This window comes from Schistocerca serialis, chromosome 9, assembly GCF_023864345.2.
Source record: "Schistocerca serialis cubense isolate TAMUIC-IGC-003099 chromosome 9, iqSchSeri2.2, whole genome shotgun sequence".
Classification (NCBI taxonomy): Eukaryota; Metazoa; Arthropoda; class Insecta; order Orthoptera; family Acrididae; genus Schistocerca; species Schistocerca serialis.
In genome coordinates, this window is record NC_064646.1 from 266,626,269 (window position 1) to 266,649,113 (window position 22,845).

A 22,845-nucleotide genomic window follows, 5' to 3' on the forward strand; every position below is an offset into this window, starting at 1 on the left:
CTGCAAACCGACGTCAATGATATAGGTCTGTAGTTCGATGGATTACTCCTACTACACTTCTTAAACACTGGTGCAACCTGCGCAATTTTCCAATCTGTAGGTACAGATCTATCGGTGAGCATGCGGTTGTATATGATTGCTAAGTAGGCAGCTATTGTATCAGCATAATCTGAAAGGAACCTAATCAGTATACAATCTGGACCTGAAGACTTGCCCGTATCAAGCGATTTGAGTTGCTTCGCAACCCCTAAGGTATCTACTTCTAAGAAACTCATGCTAGCAGCTGTTCGTGTTTCAAATTCTGGAATATTCCATTCGTCTTCCCTGGTGAAGGACTTTCGGAAAACTGCGTTCAATAACTCCGCTTTAGCGGCACAGTCGTCAGTAACAGTACCATCGGCACTGCGCAGCAAAGGTATTGACTGTGTCTTGCCGCTTGTGTACTTTACACACGACCAGAATTTCTTTGGATTTTCTACCAAATTTCGAGACAAAGTTTCATTGTGGAACCTATTAAAGGCATCTTGCATTGAAGTCCGTGCCAAATTTCGCGTGTCTGTAAATTTTAGCCAATCTTCGGGATTTCGCGTTCTTCTGAACTTTGTATGCTTTTTCCGTTGCCTCTGCAACAGTGTTCGGACTTGTTTTGTGTACCATGGTGGATCAGTTCCATCTATTTACCAATTTATGAGGTATGAATCTCCCAATTGCTGTTGCTACTATATCTTTGAATTTGAGCCACATATAGTCTACATTTGCGTAGTCAGTTCGGAAGGAATGGAGATTGTCTCTTAGGAAGGCTTCTAGTGGCACTTTATCCGCTTTTTTAAATAAAATTATTTTGCGTTTGTTTCTGGTGGATTTGGAAGAAACGGTATTGAGCCTAGCTACAACGACCTTGTGATCACTAATCCCTGTATCAGTCATGATACTCTCTATTAGCTCTGGATTGTTTGTGGCTAAGAGGTCAAGTGTGTTTTCGCGACCATTTACAATTCGCGTAGGTTCGTGGACTAACTGGTCGAAATAATTTTTGAGAAAGCACTTAGGACAATCTCAGAAGATATTTTCTGCCTACAACCGGTTTTGAACAAGTATTTTTGCCAACATATCGAGGGAAGGTTTAAGTCCCCACCAACTATAACCGTATGAGTGGGGTATTTGCCATGCACCCTTTGAGATTGCAGCCCACCCCGTACTTTCCCCGAGGCCTTCTAACCTAAAAAACTGCCCAGTCCACGCCACACAGCCTCCGCTACCCGTGTAGCCACCAGCTGAGTGTAGTGAACTCCTGACCTATTCAGCGGAACCCGAAACCCCACTACCCTATGGCACAAGTCAAGGAATCTGCAGCCAACACGGTCGCAAAACCGTCTGAGCCTCTGATTCAGACCCTCCACCCGGCTCTGCACCAAAGGTCCACATTCGGTTCTGTCAACGATGCTGCAGATGGTGAGCTCTGCCTTCATTTCGTAAGCAAGACTGGCAGCCTTCACCAAATCAGATAGCCGCTGGAATCCAGAGAGAATTTCCTCAGATCCAAAGCGACACACGTCATTAGTGCCAACATGTGCCACCACCTGCAGCTGGCTGCATCCTGTGCTCTTCATGGCATCTGGAAGGACCTTTCCACATCAGGAATGACTCCACCCGGAATGCACACGGATTGTACACTGGATTTCTTCCCCTCCTTAGCCGCCATATCCCTAAGGGGCCCCATTACGCAGCTAACATTGGAGCTCCCAACTACCAATAAGCCCACCCTCTGCGATTGCCCGGACCTTGAAGGCTGAGAATCATCCTCTGAAACAGGGCAGGCAGCTGCATCAGGCTCAGCCAGAGACAGTACCTGAAACCTGTTTGTCACACGCACCGGGGAGGCTTTCTGATCAGCCTCTGGGGACGTCTTTCGCTGCCTGCCACACCTTGGAACGGCCTCCCAATCAACCACAGGCGAGGGCTCAGCCCCACTGCGGGCAGCAACCAGGGCAACCACAGCGGCAGACCAATCTGGGGACAGACGGGACGAGGTTGGCATCCCGTGATACCCAAGTCCGGTTCCCCACAGTGGTGCCCGTTGGCAACAGCCTCAAGCTGCGCGACCGAAGTCAGCGCCGCCTGCAGCTGTGAGCGAAGGGATGCCAACTCAGGCCTCATCCGAACACAGCAATCACAGTCCCTGTCCATTGTAATCGATGTTGAACAACAGTTACTGAAACATCTTTCTGCGCTGTCGATGTGCACCAACTGGGAGCTCAGGCCAAAAGCTCCCTACTACACTTAAAAAAGTAGAGGAAGAAGAAGAAAGAAAGAAAGAAACCAATTGTTCCCCTCACACAACCAGAAAAATAGCTCTTCCCCCTTTGCCTTCTGGACACACACACACACACACACGCGCACACACACACACACACACACACACACACACACACACACACACACAAATGCATACACGAACAGACCACATATACTTCAATAATTACACTCAGAAGTTTGGCAATAACATTCGATCTTTGGCAAAAACATCCGACAGCTGGCAGCAGAAACCAAAACACTGCATCGAAACAAGTGCTCAGTTCATAGTACTGTGAAATGTGGGGGAAAAACCACAAATTGGCATTTATAAGAAGAAGAACAACACCAAAAATTAAATAGAAAACATATATACATATTCCAGGCCACTGATGATGCCTTGCAGAAAATAAAGGCTAAACGCATATGGCACTAAAATTGTGTTTTATTCAGTTGCTGTCCATAAGTAAAAATAATCAATATATTGTAATAATGAACACAACTGTAACAACACTACAGAAGCGTATCAAACTACAAGAAGCTCCAGGTAGTGGGCAACCTACCATACCATAGCCCATAAAATGACTAGCAGCAACAGTGAAAATAGCATCTTTATCAGTTTCATCTTCATACGAGAGAAAATGTCTACAATCTCAAAATAACTATGTAGTGTTGATATTACATAGTTTAATAGCTAAATCAACAATATGAAATAGATTGCTACTCATCACATACAGAAGGTGTAAATAGCACGCGTTTGCATGTGCACGCACATGCATGCGCACTTGCGAGTGCGCTCAAGCGCACGCGCGCGCCCACACACACACACACACACACACACACACACACACACACACACACACAGGGACACTGTCATCTCTGGGTGTAAAGGCCCAACTCTGACTGCAGTGAGCAGCAATCTCTGCTGTGGTGGATAGCAGAGTAAAGAACATGTGGAGGGTAGGGAGAGACAGGAATAACTAGGTACAAATGGGGGAAAATACTGCAATGTATGTAGAGACATAGAGGTTACGGATAGTAGGCAGCTAGGTGCAGTGTCAGGAGGCTGTGCTGTGGGGGTGAAAGGAGAGGAGCAGAGAATAGGAAACAACTATGTAGGTGTGCTGGGGAAGATAGATGGCTTGTGTGAGGCTGGACTTGAAATAAGAAACACAATTATTCCATCCTGGATTTTCCATCATTTACTAGCCAAATCTGAGCAAGTGGCTTGCAGTGCTAATGTATGTGATAGCAAAAACAATATGCTGTCTGACATATGTACAGAAAGTCATGTTTCATGTGTACTAAGATTACACTATTTAGTTACAAATAACCAAGATGAAGTCTTTCATGTAAAGTGATAAAATATCTGCTTTGTCTGGCATATGGAAATGTAAAACTGTGGTATATTTTTAAATGTAACATCATGCATAATGTTATGAAAATTAGATTCAGTAAACAATATTCATCCAATGGTGTTATTCTGAACCAAGCAAAACTCATCTGTCAATGGATTACAAATCAAATCTCGGTTTGAAAATACTTGGGTTAATAAAAGAGATTAGAGACACATATAAAGTGAAGCATTTAAATAATATTAAAGACATGCAAGTTCAAGTGATCCTAATATAACTTCTAACTTTTGTCACAATTTTCTTATGTTTCAACATTCTGGTTGATGACACTGAGGCTGAACAGTAATCCGTATTTCTCAGGCACCAATGAAAACTTTGGCTGTTAATATATATCACTCTAATAAATAGGGTAACTCTTGTAATATTAGTAAACATAAATTTGAAGATTGAATACTTGAATGACACTGAGCTATTAGACTATCTCTTGTTAAACAAGGGCTTACAATATGGCACTGCTCCTCACCTAACTCAGCAGTCAATTAGCAAATGTTGCTCCTGAAATTGAAAGTACTTGTGAATAAGCTGAACTTTCTACATGGAGAAAGACTGAGACAGTGATTGAAGCTAACAGAGCACTTCACCTGGGTACACAATACATGCATGGTCACTGCAGTAACAGCCATACTATAATGGTCTCAAAATTACCCCTTGGTGCATTAGTACTCTTTATTTTCATGTTATGTTACATAGGCCAGCAAAGTTAAACCTTAGCCATGATGCACATGATCAGCAACTCAGTACTATTATCCTAGTTGACTAGGTCACTGGATATAATGTAAGAAAGATAAGTAGTAGGTTTTTGCATTCCATTCTTTCAGCAATAACTGCACAAAAACCATCTGCGCCTCACCAAAAACAAAAAGAGTGAAATGTTCTGTTCATGTACTACAGAACATGACACCATTGCAAAGAATGTTGGGTTCATGTCTCCAACCAGGCTGGCAATGAGGGACTAACAGAGTAGGCATTTACAAGTTGAAAGTCTCGCCAAGACTGTTATATTGAGTGGATGGCATGATTTCAACACGTATTTCAGGAGGCCCACTTATGTTAATAATTTGAGTGTTATGATGCCATCTTAGAAAAAATAATTACATACTACAGTCTAATGAAGGAAGTATGGAAAGTTTACATTCAGCACTGAAGGGCACCACATTTGACGTCCTCGAAGAAACTGAGATCCTTCCACACCACAAAAAATAAGATGATCAGGTTATAAGAGAAAAAAAAGTGGCTTCAGCATATTTTTTTCCATGTGTGATGGTCACTTGGATGAACTCTGATCCTCTGTAGGTTAATTAAACAGCACTGCACTGGATTATCACTGTATGATAAAACTGGTCACCAAAGACACATTTTACTTACCTTTTTGAACCATACACAGTACTTGTATTTTAAACATGATGTTTCATGTTATATTTTGTTCCTTATCTGCCTCATTTCAAATTGTATAATATTTTCCTTAGAAACTGTTTAAACACTTACACAATTTATATTGTTTTAAGAATGTGGTGCCCTACAGTTGGTAAATATTTGAAGAAGTAATTCACTGCCAAGAGCTGGTGACAAAAATTTCTTTTTTGTACCACCAGTTTCAGTCCACAGACCATCATTAAGTACAATGATATTTACAACAACATAAAAGGCAATATAAAATCAATGGTGCCAAATAATATAAAAAAATTATCAGCAATTCTTGGTGGTGAGTCATGACTTTTTCAATTTAATTTTGTGTTGGGTGCTGTGTGCTGTAATCAGCAGTACTTGTGGTGTCACTGATGTGGCTCTGTTCTGTTTCATTTGGGGTTGTTAACAAAACTGTAGTAACTGATCAATGTTTTGTAGTACAATGCAGCGACTGTTGATCACTATGTTACAAGTGTAACTTTCCACTAAGCCATATTTATGGTTGTTCCTTTTAATTATAATAAATGTGACTTTTCCCTTCCTTTATCATTTCTTTTTTTATCTTTTATTATTTTGACTGTTACATACTATTGTTTTCAAATATAGTGGAGACTCAATTACATGGACATGATTTATATGGATTAGCAATTATCGAGATTGTCAACTGCGAGGGAATATCTTTGTACTCTAGTCTGTGCGTGCACTGACATGTCGCACTGGCACCACCCTCCTACACCAAGCATGATCTCTGCCCCATGTATTTCATTATTGTTTGAATTAGACAGCACATGTTTCATTATTGTTTGAGTTAGAGAGCACATGTTTCATTATTGTTTGAGTTACAGTTGCCAGTAACCATGCCACTGCACCAAGTCGCATCTGTACTTAAAAATGTCAAGTGCAAGAGAGTGGTGTCAGCACTTAGAGAGAAAATAAAACAGCATTCATTCATTAAAAAGAAGAAACTGGTTGTAAGTTAGCTGTGAAGTATGATGTAGGTATTTCTATAATTAATGATATTCAGAAGAGTACCAATTCAGTTTTGACGTACACCTGCAAACCTGATAGTGAAGATATCTGATCCACTGCTCTTTGAAAAGGCATTACAGATAAAATAAGAAAATAGATGACGATGAATCATTTGTGGCATGTAACAGATGGTTGCAAAATTTAAATCTTGTAAGAGAATTCAAGAATTGGAAATATAAGGAGAAAAAAACATCAGTTGATGTAGATTCAACAAATTCTTTTACATGTGGTTTTAAAAAAGAAGTGGACAAAAATGACTATGACTTGGACTTTGCTTACAATGCTTATGAAACCGGATTAAATTAGAAATCATTACCATCACAATCTTTGGCAAGAGAGTTCAACTCCAGGATACAAAAATAGTAAAGAGTGATTAATGATATTTGTTTGCACAAACGCTACTGGGACCTTCATGGAATACCTTTACTCCTCATTGGTAGATCCAAAAGCCCCAGTTTCTTCAAAAATACAGGATCCCTTAATTTATAAAAACCATAAACGCACACGAATTAACACCAAAATATTCATTGACTGGTCCGAGAACATTTTCATCCCTACAGAAAATAAAATTCAAAACAAACTAGGTAAACATGAATAAGTCCCACTTTTACTGGCTGAACTGTTAGAGAGAGCAAACGGGATGTTAACAATACAATTTTTGCCTTCTAATGTAAAATCCTTGGTCACAACTAATGAATCAAAGTGTTATTGAAACATGAAACAACTATTACATAGATTGTCATCTGTTGATGAAGATAATATAGAAGTAGTTTTGTCATTTTTCAGGCAAACAAATTTAAAGGAGTGTTGTTACATGTCTGTAGATGCATGGGAATTGATTGAAAGAAAGACTCTGAATGAAGCCTATAACAGAATACTAAAATGGGAGCACGAAAATTCAAAAACCTATCTGGTTGATTCTGTTTTGGAACAAAGAAATGAGCTAGGAATATGATGGTGATTATAAGAAAGAGTAACTCATTTGTAACAGTAATTATCAAGGTTTTCAGATCATGATGGATGCCAAAATTGTTGAAAACATACTGTAGGGAACTGAACAGCGGAAAATGCAAGAAGAAAAATGCAGAAGAAAATGTAGGCACAGAAAATTATGCAGGACCATCTCATGCAAAAGCATTTCAAGGCCTAGAAATGGCTTTCAAATGGTTCAAAAAACAGACAGGCTGTGATACCAAGGGTCTACTACAACCAAAACGGGTTTATGATATAGCAGCAATGAAAAGAAAAACTGTTCCACTTCAAATGACAACCACAAATTATTTTGAATAAAACTGAACTACAGTGACTGTCCTATGTGACTTGTGTTAGCTATTTCATGAATATGTTTACAGTATTCTAGTAATTTGAAGAAAGTAGGTGTATACACACAAAAGTGTTTATTAGATTGATTTTTCTTGATTTTAATAAGTTGAATTTGTTTTTGTTGTTTTGAATAAACACCTAACATTATGTATTAACCTAGAAATATAATCAGAAGCCAACATAACTAAAAGATAACTATGTGCGGGTGACATGGGTTATCTTCCTAGTGTTAATAATACAAAAACTGCCTGTCTTCATACATGCAATTATCCAGATTTTTGACTACCCAAATGGCTTACGACAACAATTAGTCAGGTTAATTGAGTCTCTACTGTATATTGGTTGAAATTCGCATACTGAATATTGCCATATGTGCATATTCTTACATTCAATTTCAGCAGCTTTAACTGCTTGAGCAATGACCTTATTGGCAGAAATTTTTAACTGCAGTGACCTTTTTTTGTTTTGTTTATAATTACCAACCTTGATGTTATAAACACTTCCTGCTACTACATCATTAATGGCTGTGGTAGAAATTTTAACTACAATGACTGATAATTTTTTTGTACTGTGGATGTAATGCCAAACTCAATGTTACAAGCATTTCCTGCTACTACATCACAAATGGTAATGGTTCCTTGCAATCGTAATACGTTCCTGTTCCTTTTCTTCCACATCTTTAAGTTTGATACTTATCGATCTATTTGTAACCCCAATTTTGCAATGTATCATTGCTTTTAACATTTTGGTTGAAATTTATGTACCATTTAGATTTGTATAATTTTTTACGTTCAAATTCCAGCAACCTTGAAATGTTGCAGCTACCAACTTGTTAGTACAATTTGATTCCTTCATTAACAATTTTCCTGATTTCATAAGCATTACTCTCACTACAATGGTATGCACGGGAAAAGGTGTGCGAACACTGCACTGGGCCACTGTTTCTGCCTCTGAGCCTCCCTAGTGTTATATGCTCAGAAAACTCTTGCTGTCACTTCTTAATACGATATTTTTTGTATCTGTATTATGGCACACATAACGAACGCTATTGTGGCTGAGTGCTGTCACCATACTTAAACTAACATGAAAAACAACACTAAACAGCCTATATGCATCTAGAAGTGCACGCTACAGGCACATCTGGCACAGTGATACTATTTGCTGGAGTGTCACGTAGTTCACTGCTTCTTGCCATTGTGCATTGCCTCACTGTAATAAGTTACAAATTACTGCACCTCCACTGCATCCACTGTGTCATGTGCCACACATCTTATTTAAGTGTCACGCCATTAAACTGCTCCGCCTCCAGCTGACAGCCAATAGCCCCTGGTAGGCAAATGCTTTTGATATTGCTGGGTACTGGCTCTGGCTGGCAGTCTTGTACATGTCACTAAGCTGTGTTATACTACTTATGTGTATGCTGTCACACTGTGATCTAATAAATAGTGGATTTCTTATAACCATGTCTTTTATTGTGTTCAGAGTTAGAACACAAGTGACGATGAGTAGAGCTTTTGTGTACTCAACTTCAGTGACTATTTTTTCGTGTAACTTCTCCATGGAGGCAGTACTTCAACCACTTCTCCACTAGCAGCAACTTACTACAGCCGCCTTCGAAATACTCGTGCCTACATTGACTGTTCAGGCTCCACCATCTCAGGTGCACCTGCTGCCATTTTGACTGTATGACGACTCTGCTGTGAAAAAAGTCTGCACCAACACTTTGTTGCATTTAGGGTGACAGGCGTGGACAATTGCACGGCTTTGTTTTTGTCATAGATTGCTCCTTGCATGCACCAGTTGCTGTGTCAATTAGTCGATTTGCAGGAACCGGCCTCGTTCTCTTTTGACATCATGTTTAGTTTGTTGTCCTCTTATCATCGCAAGCATATCAACGTCATTGCTGCCCACACTGAATTTTACCAGTGCCACAAGCAACTACATCAGTCTTATCGGGTTTGGTTGGTGGAACTGCGAGGATTGAGCCATGTCACTTTATTACTAAAACCTCCAAGGAATCCTATTCAGACTCCTTGGAACACAATGTGTTCAGGCACTGAGCTCTCAATAAGGAAGTTCATCAGAGAGCACATCAATTTGATGATTCTTCCTTGGAAGAAGTTTTAAACATTGCTCAGTCTTTTGAGGTTTCCCATGTTACAGGCCGCCAACTCAAAGTGAGGGGGGAAGTCGAAGTCACTGATAATGAACCACACTTCTGCACATAGCAACAGGCCACAATGGGTAACACAACTAACATCTTTATACTGAGAATTTACTTGGGTTAGATGTTTTTGTTGCTTTTGAATTTTCTATTACTGACACTACATCTTGTATCAGTTCTGATTCCTTATGAAGGCATCGATTCTATACATTCTGAATTTTTGAATTTGTTTTCTGAGGGATTAGGGTGTGTGAACAACTTCACAGCACACACCTTTGGCTTGGCTGCATTTTTTTCCGGGCGTGCTCATACCTGTGTTCTTATGTGAAAAAGTTAAGTCCAAATTTGATTGGTTGACATCTCTATGTGCCTCTTGACTGATTTCCACAAGGGAGTGGGCTATGGGCTATGCATTTGGTGATTGTCAATAAACTGTTGGGTCAGTTCTGACTTTGTGGAGACTTTAAAGGTACAGTCTGTTGCTGACATTTACCCTCTGCCTTTTCCAAAATTGTCTTAGCTGAGGCTAACCTGCAGGTTTCATTAGGTGATGAATCCAAACAACTGCTTGCCATGAACACTCTCTTTGGCATTTATCAATATCAATGTTTAATGTTTGGCGTGGCTAGTGCCCGAGCCACTTTCCAATGCTGTTTGGAGCAACTCAAGGTGGAGGTTCCTCACAGCACCAAGTATCTTAATGATATTGTAGTAATGGGCGCTACGACAGAAGAAGACTTATGTAACCTCTGTCCTCTGTTTACTGTTTTGCAACCGCAGGCCGTACAGGGTGTCATACAAAGTCACAATCTCTTCATCCTGCTGTTGTGTATCTCGGTCACGTTCGGCAACTGGAACAGCGTGTCACCACTGTTACAGCTTTGCCTCACCTGACCAATTAGTGGGAACTACAGGTGTTCCTTGGTAAAATAGCATACTACCACAGGTTTCTACATGTGCAGCTACTCTCACCACCTGCAACAGTTGCTTCATAAAAACATTCTTTTCAAGTGGTCCTGGCCTGTGAACATGCATATGAGACGCTTAAAAACAAATATTGTTCCACACTTTCCCCTGTGGCCTTACAACTTGGTAAACATATATGTTTTCAACTTGACCCATAAGCAAGGCAGACTACTGATGGTGTCTATTAACAGCTCCAGGATTGCATCAGCAGCCGCACTTACACAAGTTGCGCATCTGATACGACACAGGTGGCCTGACTGTCTGCCAGGCCAGACATCCAACCCATTGTGGAACTTCTATGCTTTCCATCATTGTCTTTCCTTGTTAGTTGGTGTCTCTCCTGTTGACAGACGGGAGGGGGGTTTACACCCCATGTTCTTGCCTGATACTGATTGCAAGGTGGAGCACCTGATCATGGCCTGTCCAAATCAGCAGGCAGCATCACACACTATTTTTTCTCCTCGGTCAGTGCACACACTACCTTGGTAAAGAACCCATACTGACTTTGCTGGACCTTTCTTAGACACTTCTCAGTTGTTAGTTCTTGATGCCTTTTCCAAGCTTCCTTATGTTGTTCGCTGTCCCATCTACCACAGCAGATGCAATGGTCGACGCATTGTCAGCAATTGTTTCTATCGAAGGCCTACTTTGTACAGTGGTTTCAGATAATGGTCCTCATTTTCGGTTCTATCTTTCAACGATTTTTGTTCACCCAATGGCATCTCCCTTTCATTGGCAACCCAATAGTGAGGCAAATCATCTTGTGTGGACTTTAAAAATAGTATGTTATAGAATTTCTGGCAGAAGAGGCACTTACATTCAGTCTTAGTTCTTACAGAACGGCCCCAAACTGGGACAAGAGCCCAGAGGAACTATTGCATGGCCGGCAGATGCAGATGCTGCTCAATCTTCTGCTGCCAGACAGGCGTCCTGAAGCAGTGCCAACATCATCACAGGCTGCGCCCAGAGCTCCCAGTTCCACACATCATCCACAGCCAATGCAGGCACCATGTGTTCATGGTGTGTACCGACGAGCACTTTGTGGCATGCTACTACAATCAGATGCATCCTTAGATGGATGCTGACACCTTCTACTTGTGGATCGCTGTGCTGTCCCCTCCTCCACCAGCATCGCTGTTTGTTGTGGGAAATAAACCACATAGGCCGTGTACGCTCATCGTGTTCTCTAGCTGCTCCGTCAGTGAGCTAGCCTCATGCAGATATTGCAACTCACCTCTTGACACCTCTGTGGTGCCTTCTCTCACAGGAGAGGTCGCTGGGGCCTCACTGGCACACCCTCAGGCTCAGGCACCTCATATACCACCAGAGGTGCCTCCTCCACTGAGACCAACATCTCCTACACTGACACAGGCATCACCTCCACCAACTCTACCTTCCAGTGCCACCTACACTGCCTCCAGTCACCACAGCTGCCTGGCTCATGCAATCTCACAAAGAATCAGATGTCGACATGATTCCGCATACAGGAAACACGGGTCATATCTTTGTACTCCTGGAGAGGACAGAAGATGTACATATTTGCATTCATGCCATTTCTGCTCCAACTCACAGGTCTACCTGCACCAGTAACTGTTTGCACCCAGTACGACCACTTCTGACATCATGGATTTGTCAACCAACAATGCGTCATATTGGAGTCGACCTAGGATAGCTCCCCTCTCCCTTCCTGCAAAGGAAGGAGTTGTGTATTAACCTGCACATTACTAGACCTCTGCCCCCACAACCACAATGCATGTCGCACATTCGAGAATCACACCATTTGGCCACTGCTGGCCCACATTTGGCCACTGCTGGCCCACATCATAGGCCGCCAACTGTGGATGTGACTTAATCACCTGAAGCTGATAGCCAATGGCCCCTCATGGGTGAATTGAGTAAATTCTCTTTATATTGCCATGCACTGGCTCCATCAGGCGGTCTTTTACATGTCATCAAGCTCTATTATACTACTTATATGTAAGCTGCCACTCCACGACCTACTGAACGGGGGATTTCTTACAACCATGTCTTTTATTGTGTTTGCAGTTAGTTCACTCACCATCTGCTTTCTTATGTTCACACCCCTATAATGCCACCTACTAGCAAAATAGATTTACTTGTATTATGATGAACTGCCTACATCAGTTGGGCACTGGTGGTGTTACAGAATGGAGTAGGAAGCAGCTGTACTGATTTTACAAGACGTGTTTCTTTGCTTCACTGCATTGCTTCATTATTTCCTTTTCTTTTGAAACACATCACACAATGTCATAATTCTTTTGGTGATGGAGACAACTGCATTGCTGTTCAACTACGAAGAACACAGTAACACAAATTTGAGAAAAAATTATGACAGAAAACTGAATACATTTTCTTTTATCTGTAAGGTCATAGAGCAACATCCTAGGATCTCATTCATACAATAGGGGCTCTAAAAACCCTATCCATGGTACAGAAGGCTGCCACGGCCTGAATAGTTTGGTAACACAAGTGAAGGTGTTAAATCTAAGCAGAGTCATGCTCCCAGCAGTCTCTGTATAGACCTGAGTGTTTCTACGATTCAGATCCTCGGATCAACAAAATCAGCTTGCGAGCCAGTCATGTAACAAGAGAACTATCCACTCTCGAGTCAATATTATCTTTTGGCATTCAGTGAGAAGTAGAAATATGTGCAAATGCAACATAAGTAAGCCACATTTGTTTTGCAGAAGACACTGCACTGTCTGCCTGTGCTGCAGATCAACTTCAAAAACAAATGGAAGAACTTGATGCAGCAAGTTTGAAAATAGCCCTAAAAATTTAATCAGTATAAACCCTAAAATACTGTATAACAAACACAAAAAAGGGTTGAGAGACACAGAAGGGAGTGATGCAGGGTTGTAGCCTATCCATGATGTTATTTAATTTGTGCATTGAGCAAACAGTAAAGGAAACCAAAGATAAATTTTGAGACAGAATTAAAGTTAACAGAGAAGAAATAAAAACTTGACACTGTAATTCTGTCAGAGACACCAATGTGCTGGCAAGAGCAGTTGAATGGAATGGACAGTGTCTTGAAAGGAGAATATATTATTAATATCATCAAAAGCAAAACAAGGATAATGGAAAGTAGTAGAAATAAATCCAGAAAACGAGATACTAACAGTAGAAGATGAGTTTTGCTATTTGAGCAGTAAAATAACTGATGATGGTCGAAGCAGAGAGGATATAAAACGGAGACGGGCAACACGAGAAAAATATTTGCGATGAAGAGAAATTCATTAACACCAAACATAGATTTCAGTGTTAGGAAGTCTCTTTGAAGGTATCTACCTGGAGAGTAGCTTTGTATGGACATGATACAGGGGTGATAAACAGTTCCGACAAGAAGAGAATATAAGCCCTTGAAATTTGGTGCTACAGGAAAAATGTTGAAGATTAGATGGGAAGACCATGTACCCGATGTGCATGTACTGAACAGAACTGGAGAGAAAAAAAATTTGTGGTGCAACTTGACTAAAAGAAGGGATCGGTTGACATTCTGAGACATACAAGGACCACCAGTTCAGTGCTGATGGTAAATGTGAGGGAGACCAAGAGATGAGTACAGGATTCAGGTTCAAAAAGCACTTAGGTTGCAGTAGTTTTTTGGCCATGAAGAGGCTTGCGCAGGACTAAAATGAGTAGTGTAGACAGCTGCATCAAACCAGTCTTTGGACTGAAGACCACGACACCAACAAACACAAAAAATTGTTAATTAACAGTGAAGTCAAAGGATCTGTCTAGGAGTTTTGACATTCAGGGCAGTCGAGGACAATGACTGAATTGGTAGTAAAAGAAATAAACAGATGAGTAAAAATAGCCTGGATTACTTTTGACAAACCAAACAGAGTATTCAAAACTGAGCTTCCAATGTGCCCAAGTGTCTAATATCAGTTTTCACTTGTAGCAGTATGACATGACCTTTTACTGCAGGAACCTTGGAAAACAGAGAATTGCTAAGTCAACAATCAAGAGATTCACATCGGGAATTACGAAAAGGGATGGGAAACAAGCTAACTGATCAGTGAACAGTACTGAGAGGAAGATATATAATGTATTTGAATTAGAGATGGACAAGGCATGTAGCCAGACAAATGGAGGATAGATGGATCAAGCAAGAACTATGCTAAGTTCAGACTGATAGAAAAAGAGTGCAAATATGATCCTATGGGAAGTGGGCAGATGAAATTAGAAAATGTGTAAGAACAACAAATGAGCTTATAACCAACTAAAGACCATAATCTCAGAAAAAAATCTTGAGCAGGCCTTTACTATCCAGCAGCTTCCTTGTATATTTGATATTTCTTTCCTTGTGCTTTCTTTGTACTTGCCACATCTTTTACTATTTGTATAACTATCTTTCTCAAATAATTTTTCCCTTTTGTCTGTTTCCATATGCCATGTGTGTGTGTGTGTGTCTGTGTGTGTGTGTGTGTGTGTGTGTGTGTGTGTGTGCGCGCACGCGCGCGCATGAACTATACTGACTTCACATATAAGTACTATACAATCTTCATAATACAGAGTAAATAATTATGCTTACCTGTATCACCAACATCAGATGCACTGAAATCTGTACAGTCGAGAGAGAGTATTTCATGTGCTAAACTGTCACTGAGGTGTTTGTTGAAAACTGAATGTGAAGCTTCTAATACAAAATTCTTAAAAAATTCTTGGTGCCCAGGAAAAACAGGTGCTGGACATGGTCCAGATCCCTTTGATGGTGCAATTAACCGAGCTTTGAGAAGAGCATATTTCTTTGGATTGACATCCTTAAGCATTGCTAACATGCTATCATCTACCTCGTCATCTTCACACTGAAACAGAGGAAGACACCATCACTATATTTCTATAGTCAGTAATTATTAACTGTAAAAACATGGTGTACCAAATAAATGTATTTTTCCACAGGTTCTAGAACAAACACATGAAAAGCAGTAGTTAAAATACAACTACCAATTAGAAATTCAAGTTCTTTCTGTTCACTCTCAAATTCATAAACAACCTTTATTTTATGGACATAAGGGCTTATAAGATTTTTGTGGGGGCTGAACTAGTGTCAGGACATCTATGAGGAAGTACAAAGGATCAAAGATTTTTCAAAGCTGGGTCAGCAACATTTGCTGACACTTAACACAAACCTTATGATGTCAATGAGGTGACAGAACTGGTATAAAATAATTACACATGTATTTTTCAATTATCCTTATAGTTCCTCCCACAAACTATGCACTTTGGCTTGGTGGGAGCTGTTCATGCCTCAATGCTACAGATAGCTGTACAGTAGGTGCAACCTCATTTGAGGGAAAAGGCGAAAGTCACTGGGTGCCAGGTCAGGACTGTATGGAGGATGATCAAAAATGCCCCACTGAAATTGTTCACGGAACTGTTGTGTTGTGACAGCAGTCTGTGGATGAGCGTTGTCATGGATCAACACAATTCCTGAAGTCAAATGCAAATTTGATCATCCAAAACAAATGAAGAGGAATGCTGAATGAAGACGTGGGTAGGAGGGCAGCACTTTCAAACCAACGAAGATCTTCAAAACAACATAAATGCTCATTTGCAATCATTGGCAGCAACATATTTTGAAGACAGTATTGCAAAGCTTGTCCACAGGTACAAAAAGTGTCTCAATCTTTTCAGTGATTAAGTTGAAAGGTAATCATAAGTGTACAAACTTTTGGTAATAAAATAATGGTTTTCTATGAACTTGTCTAATTTATAGCCTATCGGAGGTTGGGGGGAAAAAAAAACAGCCCACGCATAAACAGGTCTAGACTAACATATGGTGTGCTACGTTGGTACTGTGAATGGCTGAAAGCATAGGGAAACAACAGTCATTACATTTCTTGAAGACATGTAGCTCTGCTGTATGGTTTAATGATGATGGCATCATCTCATTGTATAAAATAGCCCCACAATCGGATCTCTGAGCGGGGATTACCTGAGAGAACATAGTTTTCAGGAAAAATGAATCTGGTGTTGTATGGGTCATAGTGTGGAATGTTGAGAGACTTTAATAAGACAGATAGGTTACAGAAATTAAAAAGAGAAATGGACAGATTGAAGTTAGAATACAATGGGAATTAGTCGGGTACAGTAGTAGGAAAAACAAGACCCCTGGTCATATGAGTACATGGTTATTAACACAAAATCAAATAGGCGTAATGCTGGCGTAGGCCCGATAATTAATAATAATAATAATAATAATAGATGCTGTTGAGTCACTATGAACAGTACAGTGAACACATTATAAAGGCTGGGACAGATACAAATCCATATCCAGCATGATAGTATAAATTAGTATACATAAGTATGCATGCTACACCGAAGTGCCAAAGAAACCGATATAGGCATGCTTATTCAAATACAGAGATATGTAAACAGGCAGAACGCGGCGCTGCAGTTGGCAATGCCTGTATAAGACAAAAAGTGTCTGGCGCAGTTATTAGATTGGTTACTGCCGCTACAATGGGAGGTTATAAAGATTTAAGTGAGTTTGAACATGGTGTTATAGTCGGTGCATGAGTGATGGGACACAGCATCTCCAAGGTAGCGATGAAGTGGGGATTTTCCCATACGATCCTTTCACAAGTGTACCATGAATATCAGGAATCCGGTGAAACATCAAATTTCCAACAACAATGTGGCTGGAAAAAGCTCCTGCAAGAACAGGACCAACAACGACTATAGAGAATTGTTCCACATAACTGGAGTGCAACCCTTCTGCAAATTGCTGCAGATTTCAATGCTGGGTCATGAACAAGTGCAGCGTGTGAACCATTCAACAAAACATCATCAATATGTGCTTTTAGAGCCAAAGGCCCACTTGTATACCCTTGATGACTACACGACACAAAGCTTTACACCCTGCCTGGGCCCATCAGCACTGACATTGGACTGTTGATGACTGGAAACATGTTGTCTTGCTGAACAAGTCTCTTTTTAAATTGTATCGAGCAGATTGAGTGTATGGGTATGGAGACAACCTCATGAATCTGTGGATCCCACATGTCGGCAGAGGACTATTAAAGCTGGTGGAGGCTCTGTAGTGGCGTGTGCAGCTGGAGTGATAAGGGACCCCTGACATGTCTAGATATGACTCTGACAAGTGACACATAAACATCCTGCCTGATCACCAGCATACATTCATGTCTATTGGGCATTCCGACAGACTTGGACAATTCCAGCAGGATAATATGACACCCCACACATCTACAATTGCTACAGAGTGGCTCCAGGAACACTATTCTGAATTTAAATACTTCTTCTGTCCACCAAACTCCCCAAACATGAACATTATTGAGCATATCTGGGATGCCTTGCAACATGCTGTTCAGAAGAGGTCTCCACCCCTTGTACTCTTACGGATCTTTGGACAGCTCTGCAGGATTCTTGGTGTCAATTTCCTCCAACACTTCTTCAGACATTAGTCGAGTCCATGCCACATCGTACTGCGACACTTCTGCGTGCTCGCAGGAGCCCTACACTTACCAGTTTCTTTGGCTCTTCAGTGTACAACAGAAAATTTCCACTGACATCAGTCATCATTATGACAGATGGTTGAAGTATTACTGTAGCAGGCAATGTTGTCATTTAATGAAATTGAAAAACGTTATATGACTGCCTTGAAAAAGACCTGGTTCCTTAAAGGTGACCAATAACTTGCTGAATTTTTCTTTCGGCGATAATGATCATAACCATGACGAGAATTAAATTATCAGCAAATGAATCCATACTGGTAATCTGCTTACCAACACAACATATTTTTTCCCTACGAGTTTCAAGCTTCAATGTTATTCCAGCTTTCTTTTATTTCTCAAACATTTCCTTGACAATCTTCACAACAGTGTTTCTGTTTATGTTGAGAGCTGCAGCAGTTCTATTGATTAAAATTGTTCATGCAGACAGTGGGCCACCATTAAGTTTTTCATTCTCACAGTAGGCACATAATGTACAAACCATTTCTTTCAGTTGACCTCATATGGCAATCCTCGGGCCACGAGAATGACATGGAAATTTTCCGCTTGTAACTTTCAACACACTTCTTTCTGACATTGTTCAGTACACAATGAATAACAGTAACAACAAATAAAATAAAATAAAAACTCATGAAACAATGAAAATGACAACAAACCAAATCACAGGGAGCAATGATCACACAGGATATTAAGCTGCCTGAAACTCAAACACAGCGTAAGCGGTAAGTGATGTGGTGGTGGGGAGAAGGCCTGGCCACTTTGGGTCGTTGTTATGGCTAGAGGTATCGTGGGATTGGCCAAATGCGGTCCGTGCCTCCCGTGTGGGTTGCCTGCAGCTCCCCCCCCCCCCCCCCCCCCCCCAACTAGCTGTTAATCTTAAAGTAATTTTGAAGCTCTCTATATATGATAAAGAGATTACAGGAATGTATGACGAGATACAGAGAAATTATTCAGATCATTAATGGAGCTAGTACTGAAATTGTGATGGGAGCTGTGGGGTGTGGTAATAGGTGAAGGAAAGGAAAACAAGGAAAAATGGTTGGCAGGATTTTGAACAGAGATCAATTTAATCATTGCAAACATTCTGTTTAACAGAAATGAAAGAAATCTGTATACCAGAAAGACAAACGAGAAACATCTATATGAGAATCAAGGGTTTTGACAGCAAGCCAATGTTAAGCAAGTAAGTGAAGGCTGAATGGAATATACAGAATACAAAGGAAATGAACCTGAAGACAATATTATGAAAAGGGAAGTAGGTAAAAAAAGATGGAAGATATGAGATTGCAAGAAGCAATAGACAGAGCATTGAAACCAAGCAACTGGGATGGACGACAGTCCCTCTAAATTATTAACATCTCTGCAAGAACTAGCCAAGAAAAAAGCCTATTCTTCCTAGTATGCAAGGTATATGAGACAAAAGACATACCCTCATACTTCAAGAAGAACATAATAATTCCAGTTCAAAACAGTCCTGTACATGGAGTATAAAATATAAACTGGTAATGGCAAGAAAAGCATTTCTGAAGAAGAAAATTTTATTAAATTCATACTTAGCTTAAAGTGTTAGGAAGTCTTTTCTGGGGTATTTGGCTGGACTGTAGCCATGTATGCAAGTGAAGCATGAACGATGAACAGATAAGGCAAGCAGCAAATAGAAGCTTTTGAAATGTGGTGCTACAGATGTATGCTGAAGATCAGATGGGTAGATCATGTAATTATTGAGGAGGTACTGAACAGATTTGGTGAGAAATGTGTGGCACAATTTGACTAAAAGAAGGGATCAGTTGATATGGCACATTCTGAGACATCAAGGGATCACAAACTTAGTATTAGTGAGAAGAGTGTGTGTGTGTGTGTGTGTGTGTGTGTGTGTGTGTGTGTGTGCGCACACACAAGGGAGGGGATGGAGGGGGGAGGGTTAAAATTGTAGAGGGAGACCAGGAGATGTACACAGTAGGCACATTGAAAAGAATGTAGGCTCCAGTAATTATACAAAGAGGAAGAGGCTTGCACAGGATAGAGCAGCATGGAGAACAGCATCAAACCAGCCGTTGGACTAAAGACAATGACAAAAACAACAACTACAACATATGCATTCAGTATTTGAGAATGAGAGCACTCGGCAACTTCCAACAAGATTTACACATAATTTCTTACCTTTTGGAAACTCTTTCTCACTGACACCTCCCACAAAGGAAAAAAGAAAAAAAGGTTGCTTATTACATTTCTTCTGTTCATGCTATAAAATTTCAGCATTGGGTATTATGTTGTAATTTATTATTTCTTCACTAAATTCTATTTACAACACATTTTGCAGACATTACTCACATACACCACTGAATGTCCCTGAAAAATTATACCATTGTACGAGACAATTCAGGAGACATGATGTCACAAAAACATTGAGACGTATGAAAACTAACTTTTCTTAAAACAGAGATGTTTGATTTAAGTGGAACAATTGCTAATCTGAGCACTCTACCTTAGCATTTTCCAATACTCTATCAGTATCATGCCAGGACAGAACACTCCAATGGAGATGCTGACCTTGACTCTCAGGAAGCATTTGAAAGTATGATTGTCACTATTATGGATTCAGTGCTATTACATCCTACAGAGGTGGTTGGAGCATTTTGCCATAGATCCCAATCTTCTCCTACAGTGAAATAACCTCAACACACTGAGAGGTCACCCCCTGAGCTCTCTGCCAGCAGGTGTTGCAACAGCTTCATTGGTCCCAACAGGACATGGTGCAGGTGAAGAACTTGGGCTGATATTACACTTGCTAGCTGGGCATCAATGCAGAAATTGTGAAGATGGTCTAGATGGGCACAGATCCAGTCAGTACCATTATTCTCTGAGGTCAAGTCCACAAAGGCCATCAGAGAGGCCAACACTGTTTTAAAGTCTCCTCCTTGGGCTCCAAATGGGTCTTGGTACCAGATGCCTCATTCAGTTTTTCAGATCGCACTCCATACTACAACAGCAACCACCAAAACTCTGCAATCATTTTTGCCATTAGAGATGCCACTATTACCATTATTTTAGATACAGCCGCCCTAGTCACATAAACCAATTTGCTTCTATCTACTTCAGGAATGGTATTTAACAACTAACAACTATACCATTTCACCATGCATCAGATTCAGAAGCTGAGATGAAGAAGGAATTACAGATGACAAAAAAGGACAAAGCCTCAAACTTCATGGCTACATACAGATGACCCACACAGCTCGACTGGGGTTTCACACAGCTGCTCCCAATGCCGTCTGCTAGACCTCCTGTGCACATACCCCCAAGAAGATGTTTTCCTGAGTGGGGCTCCAGGCCAGGTGCACACAACTGGACCCAGGTACGGATGAACTCTGGGCAAGATAACTACTCATGAAAGACCTTAGATGTTCTCTTTCAATCAATGTGAAGACCTGGTGTGCCATTGGAACCTGCTGATGCTGGTATATCAGAGGAAGCTTCTGTGCATCACCATTTCAGGAGCACAGGTGACCCGTAAACTATATTGCCACAACTGTGATCAACACCACTGTCTACCAAAGCCATCTTCCCTGCTGCTGTCTTGGGACCATGGAGACCCATTACACCAGTTTTGGACTGTGATGGTGACACAGCCGTTAGTCTCAGCTCATTTCCTGTCAACGTCTACAGTGCCCTTGATGGTTGCTACAGGGTATTTGCAATGGCCAGCAGCATTCCCTCTGCTGGCACCTTATGCAGAATCCTCTGGCAGGGACCTCCACAGGTTCTTCTCCTCACTGACAATCCAGGTTCTACCACTGCAAAATCCAGTTAAAGACAGCAACAAGGATTGTTTGGATTAAAATTGAAACAAATGAGCCCTCAGTCACAATTTTCTAGTCTTATTAACCAGGTTTCAACACTTCTAAGAGTGCCTTCACCAGCATTTAGACATTTAAAGTACAGGTGTGAGCAGCCCTTAGAGGTTCGCCTTCACACATTCCTTTTAAATATTTTGTGACTAAAGCCATTCTAGCCTGTTACTTATTTTATATGTGACATATAAGTACTGTCTTTGTCTTGTATTGTTAGTCAGTACTTACACTTTTTTATATAAATTTTTTTTTCTCCCCTTAGATTTGTAATTATGTTACAGACCACTTTAAATGTCTAAATTCTGATGAAGACACTCTTAGAACTGTTGAAACCTGATTAATAAGACTAAAAAATCATGACTGAGGGCTCATTTGTTTCAATTTTAATTTATAAACGGTCACTGAACCAAGCAGCCATGTTCAAAACTTTGCTATCTTGTGGATATTTGCACATGCTAACAGTCTGAGAATTCAGGTACTGCCAAAGGGCCACTCTCATCATGTCTTGTGGGCAATACCTTTGGCCTTGGACTGCAAACATGGTGGCTATCTCTAGCTCACAACTAGTATGGTGTTTACATGAAAATCAGCAATACCATCTCACTACACCTACTATCAGGTCATTGTTATGAACTTGTTTACTCTTGGACTGTTCTTCATTCATCTGTTGGCAACACTCGTATAGGAACTTGTGTTACAGACTTGTGTTGCTTGGAACATCCCTACATCACATTTTTTTTCTTTAGCCAAGCTTCTACAATGGTACTGTGTTAAATTTGTATTGATTCATATGTGGAAAACATAATATCTGAAATGACCAGAGCATTATGTTGGTAGCATCTGCCATAAAGAATACGTTATTTGTTAACATATTCTTACAGATAAAGCAGGAGGGC

The 22,845-nt window shown here is 40.6% G+C and overlaps 1 protein-coding gene across 1 annotated transcript in view; it reads right to left on the reverse strand.

Annotated features, from left to right (window-relative positions):
• The window catches only part of LOC126419927 (codanin-1), a 178,362-nt gene that overhangs the window by 104,581 nt on the left and 50,936 nt on the right, over nt 1-22,845 (reverse strand). Inside the window, exon 5 of the mRNA XM_050087217.1 lies at nt 15,158-15,431. Coding sequence (XP_049943174.1) covers nt 15,158-15,431 — 274 coding nt within the window. The remainder of the gene's footprint in view (nt 1-15,157; nt 15,432-22,845) is intronic.